The following is a 17,217-nucleotide window of genomic DNA, read 5'->3' as shown; positions in this document are numbered from 1 at the left end:
TTTAGCAAAATAAACCCCAGGGTCTAAGCTATGTTTTTCAACTGAATAAATACAATCTGTACTGGAGTATCTGAAGCTATTTATCCTTCAAATCACACCTGTAGTATTCACACACTGTTATTTACTTCTGTTGTGATTGGCTGACAGGTAATTACATGTGCTCTCTTAGTTATATTTATTTGACAGACCTTACTAGCTGTGTATTTGTCTTCGTGGTGATAATGGCACACTATAGGGTTAAGATCATGTTGCTGCTTTTCACTCTGATGCTCGCTGTTGAAATAGCACAATCTGGACTCATTTTTAATCTGGTAAGGTAAAAATTTGAAAAGAAAATGTATAGGTGCTTTAATGAGATTTTTCAATAAGAAATATTATTTCTGCAAATTTCAAATATACCTTAACTTTTTTTCTTGTAGAGTTAGCGATTGGACGTTGGGTCCAAAGCTGCTCAATGCTGAGGTATTTTATAGTGAGGATCTGAACATGTATCTAGACAGTGGGGTTGACTTACCAAAACTAATAGGCTGTTCACTTTGGGAACTAGTCCCAGAACTTAAATGTGGCAAAATTTTAGTTTTGCAAACAATATTCTTGCTAGCACATGATTGGATGATGGACATGGTGCTTCATCATATTCACTGGGGAAATTGCCCTTGCAAAGAGAAACTTCCCTCACAAAGAGAACAAAGTCTTTTTTCCTTTAGTAAATTAGCCCCAGTGAATTGATACAGGGCTACCAGATAGGATCCTACATTGAATCCAGTTCAATGGAAAATAGATTGCTAGTTGGAAGCACATAGCCCACTAGTCTCCTTTCACTATTGGAGAAGCCCACTGAAAAGTTAGTTCACTGAAAAGTTTAATTTCAGTCACAGCTGCAGTTTGTTGGGATTAATCATTTGCTGACTTATTGTATCTCTTGGGAAGACCAGCAGTGAGACCTCTTCCACTGAAATATCTAACAAAGTATGGAACCACATGGTAAGGGCCTTGGCAAGTATGTTTCTTGGAAAGTGCAGAGCACTCACCATAGAATTCCAGAGAAATATAAGATATCATATTGTATTGTTCGTAGTTATTCACAGTTCATAGAACCTGAATGATTAGGTTCTCCAAACTTTTCCAGATCCAACATGCACATTCATTGACATTGATGCAAGTGCTTTCCTTACTTTTGTGGGGCGTTTAGCAAAAAAAAAAAAATAGAAATTGCTGAATTCTGGATCACCTTTTAAAGTGGCTTTAAAATCTTAAAGTAATTATCAGAAATAAAATGTTCTAGTTACACTCTGAAACTGATCCAGATTTGTTTGCATCTGTTTGTATTGTCAAAAACCTGAGGATGGTCATAGGAGGGCTAGTACATTTTCAAACATATTATGTTTTTTGTCCAATACCTTGGCCTCTCTTGAGGCACAGAAATGTGTGCACTCAGGTCATGGAGAACAATAGAGGAGAGGTACAGGCAGACCTTCCTGAATAGTGATGGACGAACATCGGCCGGGGCGGTTCGCGAACGCCAGCCGCGAGTTCGTGGCGGGCCCCATTGACTTTAATGGGAGGCAAACTTTAAAAACCTTTAGGTCATATTTGCAGCCACAAAAGACTAGCTGTGCACAAATAGTCCCAGCACATGGACAATGTCATAACAGAAGTATTGCAATTTAAAAAGTTGCCCTAAATGGTTTTATTTATTTATTTATTTTTTACAGCAAAAAATATATATATTTTTTTTCATAAATCAGCCAGAACTGACAGCAGCAGGTAAATACATTGTCTAATACATATAAGGTCCATTCACACATCTGTGACAACCACAGGATTCCTGCCCCTATAGTAAAGAAACTGTAATAGACCCAAAAACGACATTGGAGCATTTTAAATGACTTTTGTGGACATTGACAGAGCAATTTGTGACTGCAGCCGATCTCTAACTGCCCCTAAAGCAACCACAGGATACCTCTCCCTAAGCTCAAAAGATACTAGACCTATACCGAAAAATACCAGCCCTGAAAAGGACTTTTGTGGATCTTCACAGCGCTACATGTGTCTAGCAAACGCTCCCCGATGAGCACAGCAGACCTCTCCCTACACTGGCAGAAAGCGGAATGTGAAATGGCCGCCAGATCGGGTCTATTTATAGGGTAGGGGGACTGTCCATGTGCTGGAATCTTTCAATTGGCTGTCCCGTTCCACCTGACGGCTGTGTCATGGGTCAAAGTTCTTCTGAATGAAAAAGAAAATGGCGGCGCGGACATATTCGCGAACATCGGCAAAAGTCCGACTTTTTGCGAACAAGCAACATTCGCCACGAACCGATCGCCGGGCGAACCGCAAGGCCATCTCTATCCCTTCCTTCAATTGGGAGGGTGATAGCATTTGGATAGCTTTTTCTAACCCTTTTTAGCCCTCTCCTCATTTATTACAGGCATCTGCCATCCAAACAGGGAAAACAGACCTCTATTAGGTTTTTATGGTTGTTCCTGTTGTCAAACACAAAACACGGAGTAAGGTAAATCTCTACCTTTACCAGCTGTCACTGGAATAGGTGTCCCAATTGAAAACTTTATCCTCTACTCCTGTAAAAGGTTGGAATCCTTCTCACTTTGTCTCTGTAGCAATTTTCACTAGGACAAATAATGAGGATTGGTCTCCCAACTACATGGAACTTCCAACTCTTCCCACCCTACCCAAAACAAGAAAAAAAAAAAGAGCTTTGTATGGAATTTTACTTACTTTACTTTAAACAGTTAATCTTTCGCACCTGTATACCCCTTATGGACTAGATCAGTGATGGTGAACCTTGGCCCCCCAGATGTTTTGGAACTACATTTCCCATGATGCTCGTGCACTCTGCAGTGTAGTTGAGCATCATGGGGAATGTAGTTCCAAAAGATCTGGGGTGCCAAGGTTCACAATCACTTGACTAGATCAAGTTTTTATTTCAGTTATGGGCCTATTGATTCAGAGATAATTTTTTCATAACTTTTATATATTAAAGTATCGCATATATTGTGGTTTTTCAGTAAATCAATGCTTTCTCTTGACAATATTGGCTTAAAATGTATTTTATTTTTGTGCAATCTATAGATAAAAGATCTAAAGTAACAAAACAAAAACATTTATTTTTTTTGTAGTTTACCTAACTAGTGTTAGTTTTATTCTTGAAAATTACATTTTGGTATAAAATATAACAGAGTTAAAGATAAAATGAAGGTTATTTTAATTTTATTTTTTTAAACGTGTCCCTAAAAAAATGTAAGTGATTGTAAACCTTGAATATATATATATATACACACACACACACACACACACACACACACACAGTGCCTTGAAAAACTATTCATACCCCTTGAAATTTTCTACATTTTGTCATGTTACAACCAAAAATGTAAATGTATTTTATTGGGATTTTATGTGATAGACCAACACAAAGTGGCACATAATTGTGAAGTTGATGGAAAATAATAAAAGGTTTTCAAATTTTTTTACAAATTAATATGTGAAAAGTGTGGCGTGCATTTGCATTTAGCCCCCCTGAGTCAATACTTTGTAGAACCACCTTTCGCTGCAATTACAGCTGCAAGTCCTTTTGGGTACGTCTTTACCAGCTTTGCAAATCTATGTTGAAGGTGACATTTTTGCCCATTTTTATTTGCAAAATAGCTCAAGCTCTGTCAGATAGGATGAAGAGCATCTGTAAACAGCAATTTTCAAGTCTTGCCACAGATTCCCAATTGGATTTGGGTCTGGACTTTGACTGGGCCATTCTAACACATGAATATGCTTTGATTTAAACCATTCCATTGTAGCTCTGGCTGTATGTTTAGGGTCGTAGTCCTGCTGGAAGGTGAACCTCTGCCCCAGTTTCAAGTCTTTTGCAGACTCTAACAGGTTTTGCCCTGTATTTGGCTCCATCCATCTTCCCAATAACTTGGACCAGCTTTTCTGTCCCTGCTTATGAAAAGTGGGGATGGTGTGTTCAGGATTATGTGCATTGTTAGTTTTCTGCCACGCTTAGCGTTTTGCTTTTAGACAAACGTGTTTGCTGTGTCCCCCACATGGCTTCTCGCAAACTGTATTTAGGACTTCTTATGGCTTTCTTTCAACAATGGCTTTCTTCTTGCCACTCTTCCATAAACATAAAGGCCAGATTTGTGGAGTTCATACCTAATATTTGTCCTGTAGACAGAATCTCCCACCTGAGCTGTGGATCTCTGCAGCTCCTCCAGAGTTACTATAGGCCTCTTGGCTGCTTCTCTGATTATTACTCTGCTTGCTCGGTTGTTCTGTTTAGGTGGACGGCCATATCTTGGTAGGTTTACAGTTGTGCCATACTCTTTCCATTTTCAGATGATGGATTGAACAGTGCTCCTTGAGATGCTGAAAGCTTGGGATATTTTTTTTATAACCTAACCCTGTTTTAAACTTCTCCACAACTTTATCCCTGACCTGTCTGGTGTGTTCCTTGGCCTTCACTAAGGTTCTCTAACAAACCTCAGAGGGCTTCAAAGAACAGCTGTATTTATACTGAGATTAACTTACATACAGGTGGACTCTTTACTAATTTGGTGACTTCTGAAGGCAATTGGTTCCACTAGATTTTAGTTAGTGGTATCAGAGTAAAAGGGGCTGAATACAAATGCATGCCCAACTTTTTTCAGATATTTATTTGTAAAAAATTTTGAAAATCATTTATGTTTTTCCTTCTACTTCATAATTATATGCCACTTTGTGTTGGTCTATCACATGAAATCCCCAAAAAATAAATTTACGTTTTTGGTTGTAACGACAAAATGTGGAGAATTTCAAGGGGTGTGAATACTTTTTCAAGGCACTGTGTGTGTATATATGTGTGTGTATGTATGTATGTATGTATGTATGTATGTATGTATGTATGTATGTGTGTGTGGGTATATATATATATATATATATATATATATATATATATATATATACATTGCTCAAAAAAAATGAAAGGAACACTTTTTAATCAGAGTATCAAGTCAATTAGACTCCTGGGATATTGATCGGGTCAGTTAAGTAGCAGCGGGGGTTGTTAATCAGTTTCAGCTGCTTTGATGTTAATGAAAATTACAGCAGGTGCACTAGATGGGCAACAATGAGATGGCCTCCAAAACAGGAATAGTTTTACAGGTGAATACTACTGACATTTTCTTTCTCTACTGATCTTTTCTGACTGCTTTTCACTAGTTTTGCATTTGGCTAGGGTTACTGTCACTACTGGTAGCATGAGGCGATACCTAGACCCTATAGAGGTTGCACAGGCAGTCCAACTCCTCTATTGCCATTGCCAGAAGGTTTTCTGATGTCACCCAGCACAGTCTCAAGAGCATGGAGGAGATGACAGGAGACAAGCAGTTACTCTAGGAGAACTGGACAGGGCCATAGAAGGTCCTTAAACCATTAGCACAGCAGGACCGATAACTGTTCCTTTGTGCAAGGAGGAACAGGATGAGGACTGCCAGAGCCCTACAAAATGACCTCTAGAAGGCCACTGCTGTAAATATCTCTGACTAAACAATCAGAAACAGACTTAATGAGGGTGGCTTGAGGGCTGACATCCTCTAGTGGGCCCTGTGCTCACTGCCCAGCACCATGGAGCTGGATTGGCATTTGCAATTGAACACCAGAATTGGCAGGTCCGCCACTGGCGCCCTGTGCTTTTTACAGATAAGAGCGGGTTCACCCTGAGCACGTGACAGATGGAAAGGGTCCGGAGAAGCTGTGGAGAACATTATGCTGTCTGTAACATTGTTCAGCATGACTGGTTTGGTGGTGGGTCAGTGATGGTCTGGGGAGGCATATCCATGAAGGGATGCACAGACCTCTACAGGCTAGACAATGGCACCCTGACTGCCATTAGGAATCAGGATAAAATCATTGGACCCATTGTCAGACCCTATGCTGGTGTAGTGGGTCCTGGGTTCCTCCTGGTGCACGATAATGGCTGGCATCAAGTGGTGAGAGTATGCAGCCAGTTCCTGGAGGATGACAAAATTAATAACATTAAATGGTTCCCACACTCACCTGACCTAAATCCAATAGAACACCTCTGGGACATTATGTTTCAGTCCAACCTCTGCTGCCAGGTTGCACCTCTGTTCAGGAGCTCAGTGATGCCCTGGTCCAGATCTGGGAGGAAATACCCCAGGACACCATCCATCATCTCTTTAGGAGCATGCCCTGACGTTGTCAGGCATACATACAAGCACCTGGGCGCCATACAAACTATTGAGTACCAATTTGAGTCGCTGCAAGGAAATTTCAGTAAAATGGACTAGCCCGCTGCATCATTTTTTCACTTTGATTTTCGGGATGTCTTTGAATTCAGCCCTCTGTAGGTTGATAGTTTTCATTTCCATTGATGTGGCATCCTTTCGTTCCTAACACATTACCCAGCCCATATCAGTATAGATATCCAGCATGATATTTTTCCAAATTGAGATCTGTTGTGTTTTCAAAGTGTTCCTGTATATATCATGCTATATCCACCATCTTCTGTGCAATGGTTTTGCACAGAGAAGCCCCAATACTCTTCTGCCTGTGTTCCAGGCTCCTCAGCGTCTGTCTCCCTAGCTAATAGAATTTTATTGACAGAAGCAGGAAGCAATGGCTGCCAATGCTATCAGTCTGCCCTGTTTGGAGGGAGAGAGCAGAGAGATCCAATGCTTTCAGGCACAGCAGTGGATCAAGGTTGAGCTAAGCTAAGTATAAGGAGGGGCGTTGGGGGGGGGGGTAGGGGGGGGATCATGTGATACAGAAGGTTTTTTACCTTAATGCAGAGAATGTGTTGGGGTAAAAAACCTTGAGCCTTTAGAACCACTTTAACCTCTTTAGGACCGCCAACCGCAGTTATACTGCGGCAGGCAGCCGCTCCTGCGCAAACCGCCGTAACTATACGTCGGCCACGTGCAGGAGGCTGGGGGGCGAGTGTGCAGCGGCGTGCTCCCACCCCCGCTTATCAGCAGGGAAGCCGATGCAGCTGACGCACCCCTCCACAGTTAGAATCACTCCCCTACGCTCACATTTAACACCTTGATCACCCACAATGTTAACCCCTTCCCTGCCAGTGTCATTATTACAGTAACTGCATATTTTTAGCACTGATCACTGTAGTAATGTCACTGGTTCCCCCAAAAGTGTCAAAAATGTCAGTTAGGGGTCCGATCTGTCCGCCGAAATGTCGCAGTCCCGCAAAAAATCGCAGATCGCCGCCATTACTAGTTAAAAAAAAACAAACAATAAAAATGACATAAATCTTTCCCGTAGTTAGTAGACGCAATAACTTTTGCGCAAATCAATCAAAATACGCTTATTGCAATTTTTTTTTACCAAAAATAAGTAGCAGAAAACAAATTGGCCTATAATGTTAAAAAATTAGATTTTTTAATTTTTTGGGGGGGAATGTCATAGCAGAAAGTGAAAAATATATATTTTTTTTCTTTCAGAATTGTCGCTCTTTTTTTGTTTATAACGCAAAAAATAAAAATCGTACAGGTGATCAAATACCCCCAAAATAAAGCTCTATTTGTGGGAAAAAAAGGACATACATTTTGTTTGGATACAGCATTACATGACCGCGCAATTGTCAGTTAAAGTCACGCAGTGCCAAGTTGAAAAAAGTGGCCGTGTCATTAACCACTTAAGCCGCCGAGGATTTGGCTGCTCAAAGACCTGGCCCTGGCGATTTTTATTTTTTGCGCTATAAACAAAAAAAGAGCGACAATTTTGAAAAAATAACAATATTTTTCACATTTTTTTTTATATGAAATTCTCCCCAAAAAATATAAAAATCTAATTTTTTTAACATTTTAGGCCAATTTGTTTTCTGCTACATATTTCTGGTGAAAAAAATCGCAATAAGCGTATTTTGATTGGTTTGCGCAAAAGTTATTGCGTTTACTAACTACAGGAAAGATGTATGTCATTTTTATTCTTTTTTTCTTTTTTAACTAGTAATGGCGGCGATCTGCGATTTTTTTTTTTAATTTTTTTGCGGGACTGCGACATTGCAGCAGACAGATCGGGCCCCTGACTGACATTTTTGACACTTTTGGGGGTACCAGTGACATTACTACAGTAATCAGTGCTATACATATGCACTGTTACTGTAAAAATGACACTGGCAGGGAAGGGGTTAACTTTATTGGTGATCAGTGGGTTAAATGTATCCCTAGGGGCGTGATTCTAACTGTGGGGGGTGTTGCTTGTGATGTAACCACAGAGACATACGATCCTACATAGCAGGATCGCATAGCCTCTGTACTTACATCGGGGAGAATGGCAGACGGCTGTGTTTACATCAGCCACCCGTCCTTCTCCCTCTCCTGTGGAAGATCGTAAGTGGCCGGCGGACATCGGAGCTGCCGGTCTCACGCACGGGGAAGGCAGGGAACGAGCGGGGGCGGGAGCGCGCCTCCGGTAGTGCGCACTCGCCCCCTGCAGGCTCCTGGGTGAGTGACGTAGGTCTACGTCTCTTTGTCCAGGAGCGGCTGACTGCTGCAGTAAATAGTCGTGCGGCGGTCGGCAAGTGGTTAAGGGCGCAAATTATTCCGGTCTTAAAGTGGTTAAGGAACATGCAATTTAAACTGAAAAAGGTTAAATATTAATGGTAAAAAATATAAATATATATAAATAAATATATATAAATTAAAAAAAAATCAGAAGCAAAGAGGAGAGAACAGGAGAGGTGAGTTAAACTAAAGTTGGCCATACATGAATTAAAATTGTTCAGCATGGACTGGCCAAATTTTTATCCATATATGGACAGGGAGATTGTAGAGAAGTTGATCTACTGATCGACTTCTGTACAATCGCCCTGCCAGATTTTCCCCACTTCATTAGCATTGCAGGCTATATTCGGCACTGCTGATCAGTGTATTGTGACGGCAGGGAAGTCTCCCCCCTGCTGTCAGAATACAATAGCTCAGCAGGGAGGATTTCCCCTTCCACATCAAGTATGTAGGATGGGGAAATCGAGTCAGATTTATTTTTTTTTCCAGCCTGCTGGTTAGAAGAAAAAACTGATTAATCTATGGGCTGCCTAAAGGTTACTAAGAGGTTATATAGGAACACAGTTTATTTAGTAAGGTTGCTTATACTGACATATGCAAATCAAAAGTCACCCGCTGATCTGCTGTGCTATGAATGAACCAAAGAAATTACAATGAAACAGTAAAAGTGTGGCTTCATCATAATTCTTGACACTGTAGATGCTGTGAGCCTCAGTTTACACAGGAGCAGAGAGATCTTCTCCTGTATAAATTAACCACTTAAGGACCAAGCCTATTTCTGAGACTTGTTGTTTACAAGTTAAAACCAGTATTTTTTGCTAGAAACTCACTTAGAACCCCCAAACATTATATATATTTTTTAGCAAAGGCTACAGGGAATAGAATGGCGGTCTTTGCAATATTTTATGTCACACGGTATTTGTGCAGTGGTCTTTTAAATGCAATTTTTTTGGGAAAAAATACACTTCACTGAATTAAAAAAATAAAACTAAACAGTAAAGTTAGCCCAATTTTTTGTATATTGTGAAAGATGATGTGACACCGAGTAAATAGATACCTAACATGTTATGGTTTAAAATTGCGCACACTCGTGGAATGGCGAAAATTCAAAAAATGTTAATGATTACCAGTTTAGAGTTACAGAGAAGGTCTTTTCCCATAATTACTGCTTTTGCTCTGAAGATCGTGGCGATACCTCACATGTGTGATTTGAACACTGTGTACATTTGCGGGCGCAACTTATCTGTGCATTTCTTTGGTGTGCAAGCACGCGGGACAGGTGCCCTTTAAAACTGTTTTTTTTTTTCTTATTTATTTTATTTTTTTACACTGTCCCTTTTAAAAAATCTGATCACTTTTATTGCTGTCACAAGGAATGCAAACATCCCTTGTGATAGTAATAGGCAGTGACAGGTACTCTTTATGGAGGGATCTGGGGTCTAAAAGACCCCAAACTCCTCCACTGCACTTCAAAGTATTCAAAATTCCAATATTGGCTTTTTTGAATACTTTAGATTTTTCAAAACAGCCAGAAATGAAAAGTACTTTTAGAGGGCTGTGGGGCAGGAGAAGGAGCTGTGCATACCACACATGCCCAAAGTACTAAGGTAACTTTTGGGGGGGTGTGAAGCACACCCAGTGTTTATAAGTGGTTAATATTATTTTCTTATGTCTGTTAAATATGAGCTGAAATGATACATATGGTAAAAGCATCTATGCCAAATATAAGTTGGTTGCAATGTACAAGTCTAATTTTCCTTTTTTTTAAAGGTACTTATATAGTGCCATCAATTTATACAGCGCTTTACATTTACAGTATATTGTACATTCACATCAGTCCCTGCCCATAAGGAGCTTACAATCTAAGGTCCCTAACTCCCATTCATACATACACATACTAGGGCCAATTTAGACAGGAGCCAATTAACCTACCAGCGTGTCTTTGGATTGTAGGAGGAAACCCAGGCAGGCTCTGTGCAGGTAGTGTCGTGGTTGGGATTTAAACTGACAACCCCTGTGCTGCCCCCCCAAATAATTGAACAATAATATACAAATTTTACACTAGTTTTTTTTGTCAGTTTTTTTAGACATTCATTTACAGATTTTCACCCTTGCAGCATATGATTTAGTATTCCATGGTGTTATGTGCGTATGCACATAGTTACATAGTTAGTCTGGTTGAAAAAAAGACACCAGTCCATCTAGTTCAACCAATGAGTGAGTATTCCTGAATAGTGTATACAATCACACCACTGACTCTACCCCGAAAGAACACTCTTGTATTACTAAATGCTTCCATCAGTTTTGCTGGTTCTTTTATATATTAATCTCCTTGTAATCTTGGCAAAGATAGATAATGTTTTTATTTTTTTTATTTCTAGGACAATGGAGAACTTTGCCTGCAAAGCCTTCAGTGTAACAGTGGCTGCTGCCACAGGGTAGATGGGTTGAGCTTGGCACGGTGTGCACCCCTAGCAGCTGAAAGACAGAAGTGTTCCCCATGGGTGAGTTTTTGGAATAAGTGGCATGCATTGCTCAGTGCATTTCTCTATAGTGGTTAATAGATATCCTTTTATTTTAATGCAGCAAAGTACAATAATACAATACTAACAATGCATGGAGAGTCCAGTCAAGACTTTAAATAAATATAATTAGGATCAACTTGGACTTGTTCTGCAACATTGAAGATTTTGCACAACTTATCCAAGCTGCGTCTGCAGTTTTAATGAGAGTCTGGGACATACCCCAGCATTTAGAGCCACACAGGTAATCAGTCACTAGAATCCAGGGAATACAGAATATGCTACCTGTGTGGCCATAAATTGTAGGGAATGATCCAATCATTAGAAATGAATTGATTTGGATAAGTTGTGAAGCATCTTCAACATTGCAGAACAAGTCCAGGTGAATGTGGTTAACTACTACTAGCTATAAAAAAAACCTGGGTGAATTATAAAATGGACATGCAATGTTTTCTATATGTAAAGGTTCTTTAAAGGGGAAAATGCTTTTTTTTCATATAGTACCAACAGAAATGTGAACTTTAGGCAATGACCAAAGACATAAAAGAATTAACAGTGCTGTCAGAGAGATTGAGAATTCATAACTGGCAGTATTTCATAGTTCTTTCCTTTTTATTTAAATAATATGTAAGCCCAACATACCGTGTACCTGTATGAAAAAGTATCCTGTTCTCTCTGTATTGCTTCCCTTGTGTAAAATACTTGGTTTTCCTGCTGGTCACTCTGCTTTCCTATTTAAAACTGACCACACTAAGCAGAAGAGAACAGCATGATCAGTTCTCTAGCTGTGCTGGGAGCTAATCCAATGAGCAGGCTTGTGTTGACACCCCCCCACACAACCATTCACTGGGAAGACCAGTGTGCTTCTGTTCCTCCACCCTCTGGCTCCTGCTGCAGCTGAGAACAGTATCAGGGTATGTGATCACTTATAAAAAAAGGGTGAAAAAAAAGGTATCTATAATGTTTTTTTTTTTTATTTTATTTGTACACACAAATGTTTTGCCTTTTATTTCTATTTTAAACTTAATGGGTTGTTTTACACAGTGAGGGTTTACATATGTGATGTAATACATGAAAATAATACTACATGAAAATAACACTTCATGTAAGATCACATAAAAATAACTCATGTACGAGTTAGGTGAACAGATTCATGCACAAATGCATAATTGGCACCCAGGTTGCTATTTGTAATGTACATTTAATTTTCAGTAAATTTTTTATTTCTCTTTTTTTTTAGCATCTCTATGGGGTCTACTATAACTGTAATTGTGAAATGGGACTAAGTTGTGATGTGAAACACACTATCGTTGGAGTTGTCACCAACACAGACTTTGGATACTGCAAGGACCCAAATGATTCATAAAAATAAAATAATCAACCAACTTCAAGTTTTCATCTCTATGCTGTTAAAACTCTATCAGATTCCCATATATTGGTGTCTCCTCAACAACTGAAGAATCCACGAGTACCCCATTTTTTTACCTAGTCACATGTTGTTATAAAAAAAAAAATTTCTTCTTTTCACATAGGTCTGTATATTATGCCGCAAATTTGCATGCTAAACAGATAGATCTAAAAATGTATTTTAGAACAAGACTCAGCCCACCCATTGATCATGGACAGTAGTTCAAAATCCAGTATCCCCAAAAAAATAAAATAAAAATGGAAAAAAGTCAATTACTGCTTTTTTTTATAAAATATATGTGAAAATATATGCCTATGCATACAGCCACAATGAGGCAGAACTTGACAGTGATTGAAGATCATGACAAACATATGGACAAAGAATATGATATGTAGGCATAGTGAATCTGTTATGTGGGCCTAGTGATAAATGTGTGGGCAATAAAACATGCAAGAATTGCTGTAAGGGACAATCTCTGAGATGCCAAACACTGTGCCTGAGCTAAAGAGCTGCTCTGGAGTACGTGAAATGCAGAATACTGCTTTAAAATAATGAGCTGCTATTTAGTAAATAAATACAACCAATAATCATATTCATCGCCTTTCTTTTGAATAGGAAATTAGCTATACAGTAAACCCCCCTCCATTGCGGGGAACGTATACAAAATAAGCTCTCTGATACACTCACTCTTTTGTTATTACCACACAATAGGAGGTAGTAATGACACGTATGGATGATTTTCTAACAACCAATCATATCCAAAGGTATATTTACTGAAAATAATCTGGTACATTTTTTCACCTAACAAATTACCTCTATGGGGCCAATTTGTTCCCAGATGCCCAAGGCTTTGTTTCTAAGCCAGCACTGCTATGGGAGGTGAGAGTTTGAACTTTTAGTTTTTCTGGTACAATAATTTTTATTGAGTCAAAAGGAAACCCTCATGACACAATAAGGAAATACGTATTTGTTTCCCACATAGGGGAAGGTAATAGCAGTAACTATAATAGTATGAAGAGTTACATTTTGTGTATACTATAATTTGAACCATCTGTCCAGACCAACAGAGTTAGAGGTGGTCCCAAATGGCCTGGAAGACCCAACCCATGAACAAAGAAAAACACAAAATAAAGGGAAGGGGAGAGGAGTGGGGATGGGCCTCATTGAAGAAAGAGGACTCCCATTCGGGATGGGGTAATTTTAGTTTTTTGATTCTTAATTTCTAAATAGCTATGTATCTGTAAAACATAGTAAATATTATTACCGTATTTTCCGGCGTATAAGACATGATCTACCGGTAATACTTATACTTAGGTTATTGGAGATATTATACTCGGCGTATAAGACGACCCCCCTTTTACATGATCTACCGGTAATACTTATACTTAGGTTACCTTGGAGATATTATACTCGGCGTATAAGACAATCTCCCATTTTTGGGGGATTTTTTTAAGGTTCAAAAGTAGTCTTATACGCCAGAAAATACAGTAATATATTGATGTAAAATTACATACAGTATATCCAACATTTTTATTGGAGCTACAAAAACATACAATCAAATTGATTTCTAAACTAGCTCTCCTTCGAAAAGATTAGAGAATGGGCTTGAAGTATAAACTAAAAGAATCTGGGTGATTTTTTTTTATTAATTTAGAAAAAAGGAGATGAGAACATTTGGAGTGGTATACTCTATAGACTGGACTATACAATTGGAAGTACGAAATGTGAAAAAACAAATAACCATCTCCTTTATGGACAAACAAAGCCCAAGTTAGTAATATAGGAAAATGTTATTGTATTCTATTGTATTACAATTGGGGTCACAGCTAAGATTTTTTTTCAAGATGCTGTAAACATAAGTCACAGTGCACCAATGCTGTTTTAGCCAGGCACCATTTCACTAGTTACCAGGCATTACACTAATGAGTTAGGTGCAGCTATCACAGAAGTAGTGGACCCTCTGTCACCAGGGGAATGTCAACCATAAAAGGGCCAGGGGCCAAGGCACTGGTTTTAGAGAACTGCCCGGAGTCTACCAGACAAGGGATATTGGAATTTGTTGCTGACGCTTCTCAGGTTGTGGTTCCTGGTTACACTCAGGGTGGTAGAAACTGACCGCAGACAAAAATGAAGCATTGTACAAAATTAGTAGGCAAGGTTGTGGTCAAAGAACCACAAGGTCTGGGCTGGAGGATAACAAGGATTGTTGAGAAACGGGGTGCCAAGATCAGCTTCCGTAGAAAAAAAGCTAAGATTTCTGTACACCTGTTGTGAAGTTTAAAAGTTATTTTATTTACAATATCTATGGTAAAAAAGAAAAAAAAAAAAGATCGAACAGGTGCTCAGTCCTAATCCTAGTTGAATATTAAATGTTAGTTATCGCCATTCATGTGTTCAATATAACATACAATATTGCATTCAAATGCACATGTAATTTGAGCAACCTCCAACGATGGGGGCAGGGATTTTAAAATGCCACTGACCACAAATGATTGTGATAAATGTTTTTAGGGGAGTTAAAATGCAACTGACCACAATGTTGTGGGATTGTTTGAGGAGGTTAGAGTGCAATTAGTAGGGGATTTTTAAACTGCAAATGACCACCAAAGATTTTTTTTTTGTAGCGCTGACCATCAATAATTGTGGAAGTGTTTTGGGTTTATCTATTGATTTGCACACAATGCCATTTTCTCCTCTTATATTAGAAGACTTGCACTTGGCTTTAGTGAGCGACTTTTAAAGTCTAAGCACGCCTTAATACCAGCATACCATACAGGATATTAGTCTCTGATTCCCCTTAGGGTGTCCACTTTTTTTTAAAAAGGGTCATTTTGAGGGGTTTTTTTTAATACTGTACTTTTTTATTTGATGTTTTATGATAGAAAGGCAGTTAACTTTTTTCGAAATGTTTAGTCTTTTTTTCTTTATATAGTGAAAAAAAACACTGGATATTAACCACTTGCCAACCGCCGCAAGTACATATACTGCGGCGGTCAGCCCCGTGCAGGCAAAGTGACGCATGGGTACGTCACTCGCCTGCGAGCCGATAGGGGGCGAGCACGCCGCCTGAGGCGCGCTCCCGCCCTCGCTCATTCACTGTGCTCCCGGCGCATGTTACTGGCGGACCCAATGTCCGCCGGTCACTCGCAATCGTCTGTTACAGAGGGAGAAAGGCAGGTGGCTAATGTAAAAAAAGCCGCCTGTCATTCTCCTTTGTGTAACAGCAGAGATCATACGGTCCTGCTATGTAGGATCGTAGATCTCTGCTGTTACATGAAAAGCCACATCCCTGCACAGTAAGAAGCATGCCCCTAGGGACACACTTAGCCACTGCATCACTAATAAAGTTAATCCCTTGCCTGCCAGTGTCATTTTTACAGTAACAGTGCATATGTATAGCACTGATTACTGTAGTAATGTCACTGGTACCCCCAAAAGTGTCAAAAATGTCAGTCAAGGTCCGATCCGTCCCACAAAAAAAAAATCGCAGATCGCCGCCATTACTCGTTGAAAAAAAACAATAAAAATTACAAAAATCTTTCCCTTAGTTAGTAAACGCAATAACTTTGCAATCAAAATACCAAACCAATCAAAATATGCTTATTGCAATTTTTTTTTACCAAACATATGTAGCAGAAAACAAATTGGCCTAAAATGTTAAAAAATTTTGATTTTTTACATTTTTTGGGGGGGGAATTTCATATAAAAAAATTTGAAAAATATTGTTATTTTTGCAAAATTGTCGCTCTTTTTTTGTTTATAGTGCATGATCAAAAAATCGCACAGGTGATCAAATACCACCAAAAGAAAGCTCTGTTTGTGGAAAAAAAAAGGACGTCAATTTGGGTTACAGCGTCGCACGACCGCGCAATTGTCTGTTAAAGTCACGCAGTGCCGAATCGGAAAATACCCGCTGGTTAGGAAGGGGTAAAATCTTCCGGGGTTTAAGTGGTTAAATGCTACCAAAAGAAAGTTTAAAAAAATGGTATTACATATTTTTGGGCACAGTGTTGCATGACTGAGTACAAAGCTGTCACAGCACTGAAAACGGCCTGGACAGGAAGGGTGTGTATGTAACATGCTGGTATTGAGATAGTCTGCATGTGAGAAATTGTTGCAGAAAGGTTTAAACTATGCATCAACAATGTCTTTTTTGATTAATTAAAACAAGCTTTCAGGTGACAAAAAGGAAATTGAGGCAACAGAAATGAATAATAGAAAAAAAAAAGGAAAACGGTTACTTTCAGGTGCGTCGTTCCTTGTTCAATCCTCCCTTGTCTGCAGGTTCTCTGGATATATTTTAAAAACAAGTTATAAAGGAAACAAGGAGGATAACATACAATGGGGAAAATAATCAATTGATCCCTTGCAGATTTTGTAAGCTTGCCCGCTTACAAAGAAATGAAGGATCTAAAATATTTATCATAGGTGTATTTTAAATGATAAAGACAGAATATCAACCAGAAAAAAACATGATTCAAATGTAATAACATACGTTGCAGTTTAGTGAGTAAAATAAGTATTTGATCCCCAAGCAAAACATGACTTAGTATTTGATGGAGAAACCCTTGTTGGCAAGAACAGAGGTAATACATCTCTTGTAGTTGGTTACCAGGTATGCACACATCTCAGGAGGGATTTTGGTCCACTCTTCTTTACAGATCTTCCCTAAATCCTTAAGGTTTCTTGGCTGTGGCTTGGCAACTGGAAGTTTCATCTCCCTCCATAAATTTGTTTATAGGTTTAT

The 17,217-nt window shown here is 39.1% G+C and overlaps 1 protein-coding gene across 1 annotated transcript; it reads left to right on the top strand.

Annotated features, from left to right (window-relative positions):
- The first annotated feature begins 202 nt into the window (after positions 1-202).
- LOC309547766 (colipase-like) lies at positions 203-12,559 on the top strand. Its single transcript, XM_082247754.1, has 3 exons — positions 203-311; positions 10,922-11,044; positions 12,303-12,559. The coding sequence occupies exons 1-3, from the start codon at positions 222-224 to the stop codon at positions 12,426-12,428; spliced, it is 339 nt and encodes a 112-aa protein (XP_082103880.1). The 5' UTR covers positions 203-221; the 3' UTR covers positions 12,429-12,559.
- The last annotated feature ends 4,658 nt before the right edge of the window (positions 12,560-17,217 follow it).

The sequence above is a fragment of the Pelophylax lessonae genome (assembly GCF_965119305.1).
Source record: "Pelophylax lessonae genome assembly, chromosome: 2".
NCBI classification, from domain to species: domain Eukaryota; kingdom Metazoa; phylum Chordata; class Amphibia; order Anura; family Ranidae; genus Pelophylax; species Pelophylax lessonae.
The sequence above is the reverse complement of the archived record's forward strand: the minus strand, read 5'-3'. Positions and strand labels throughout refer to the sequence as shown.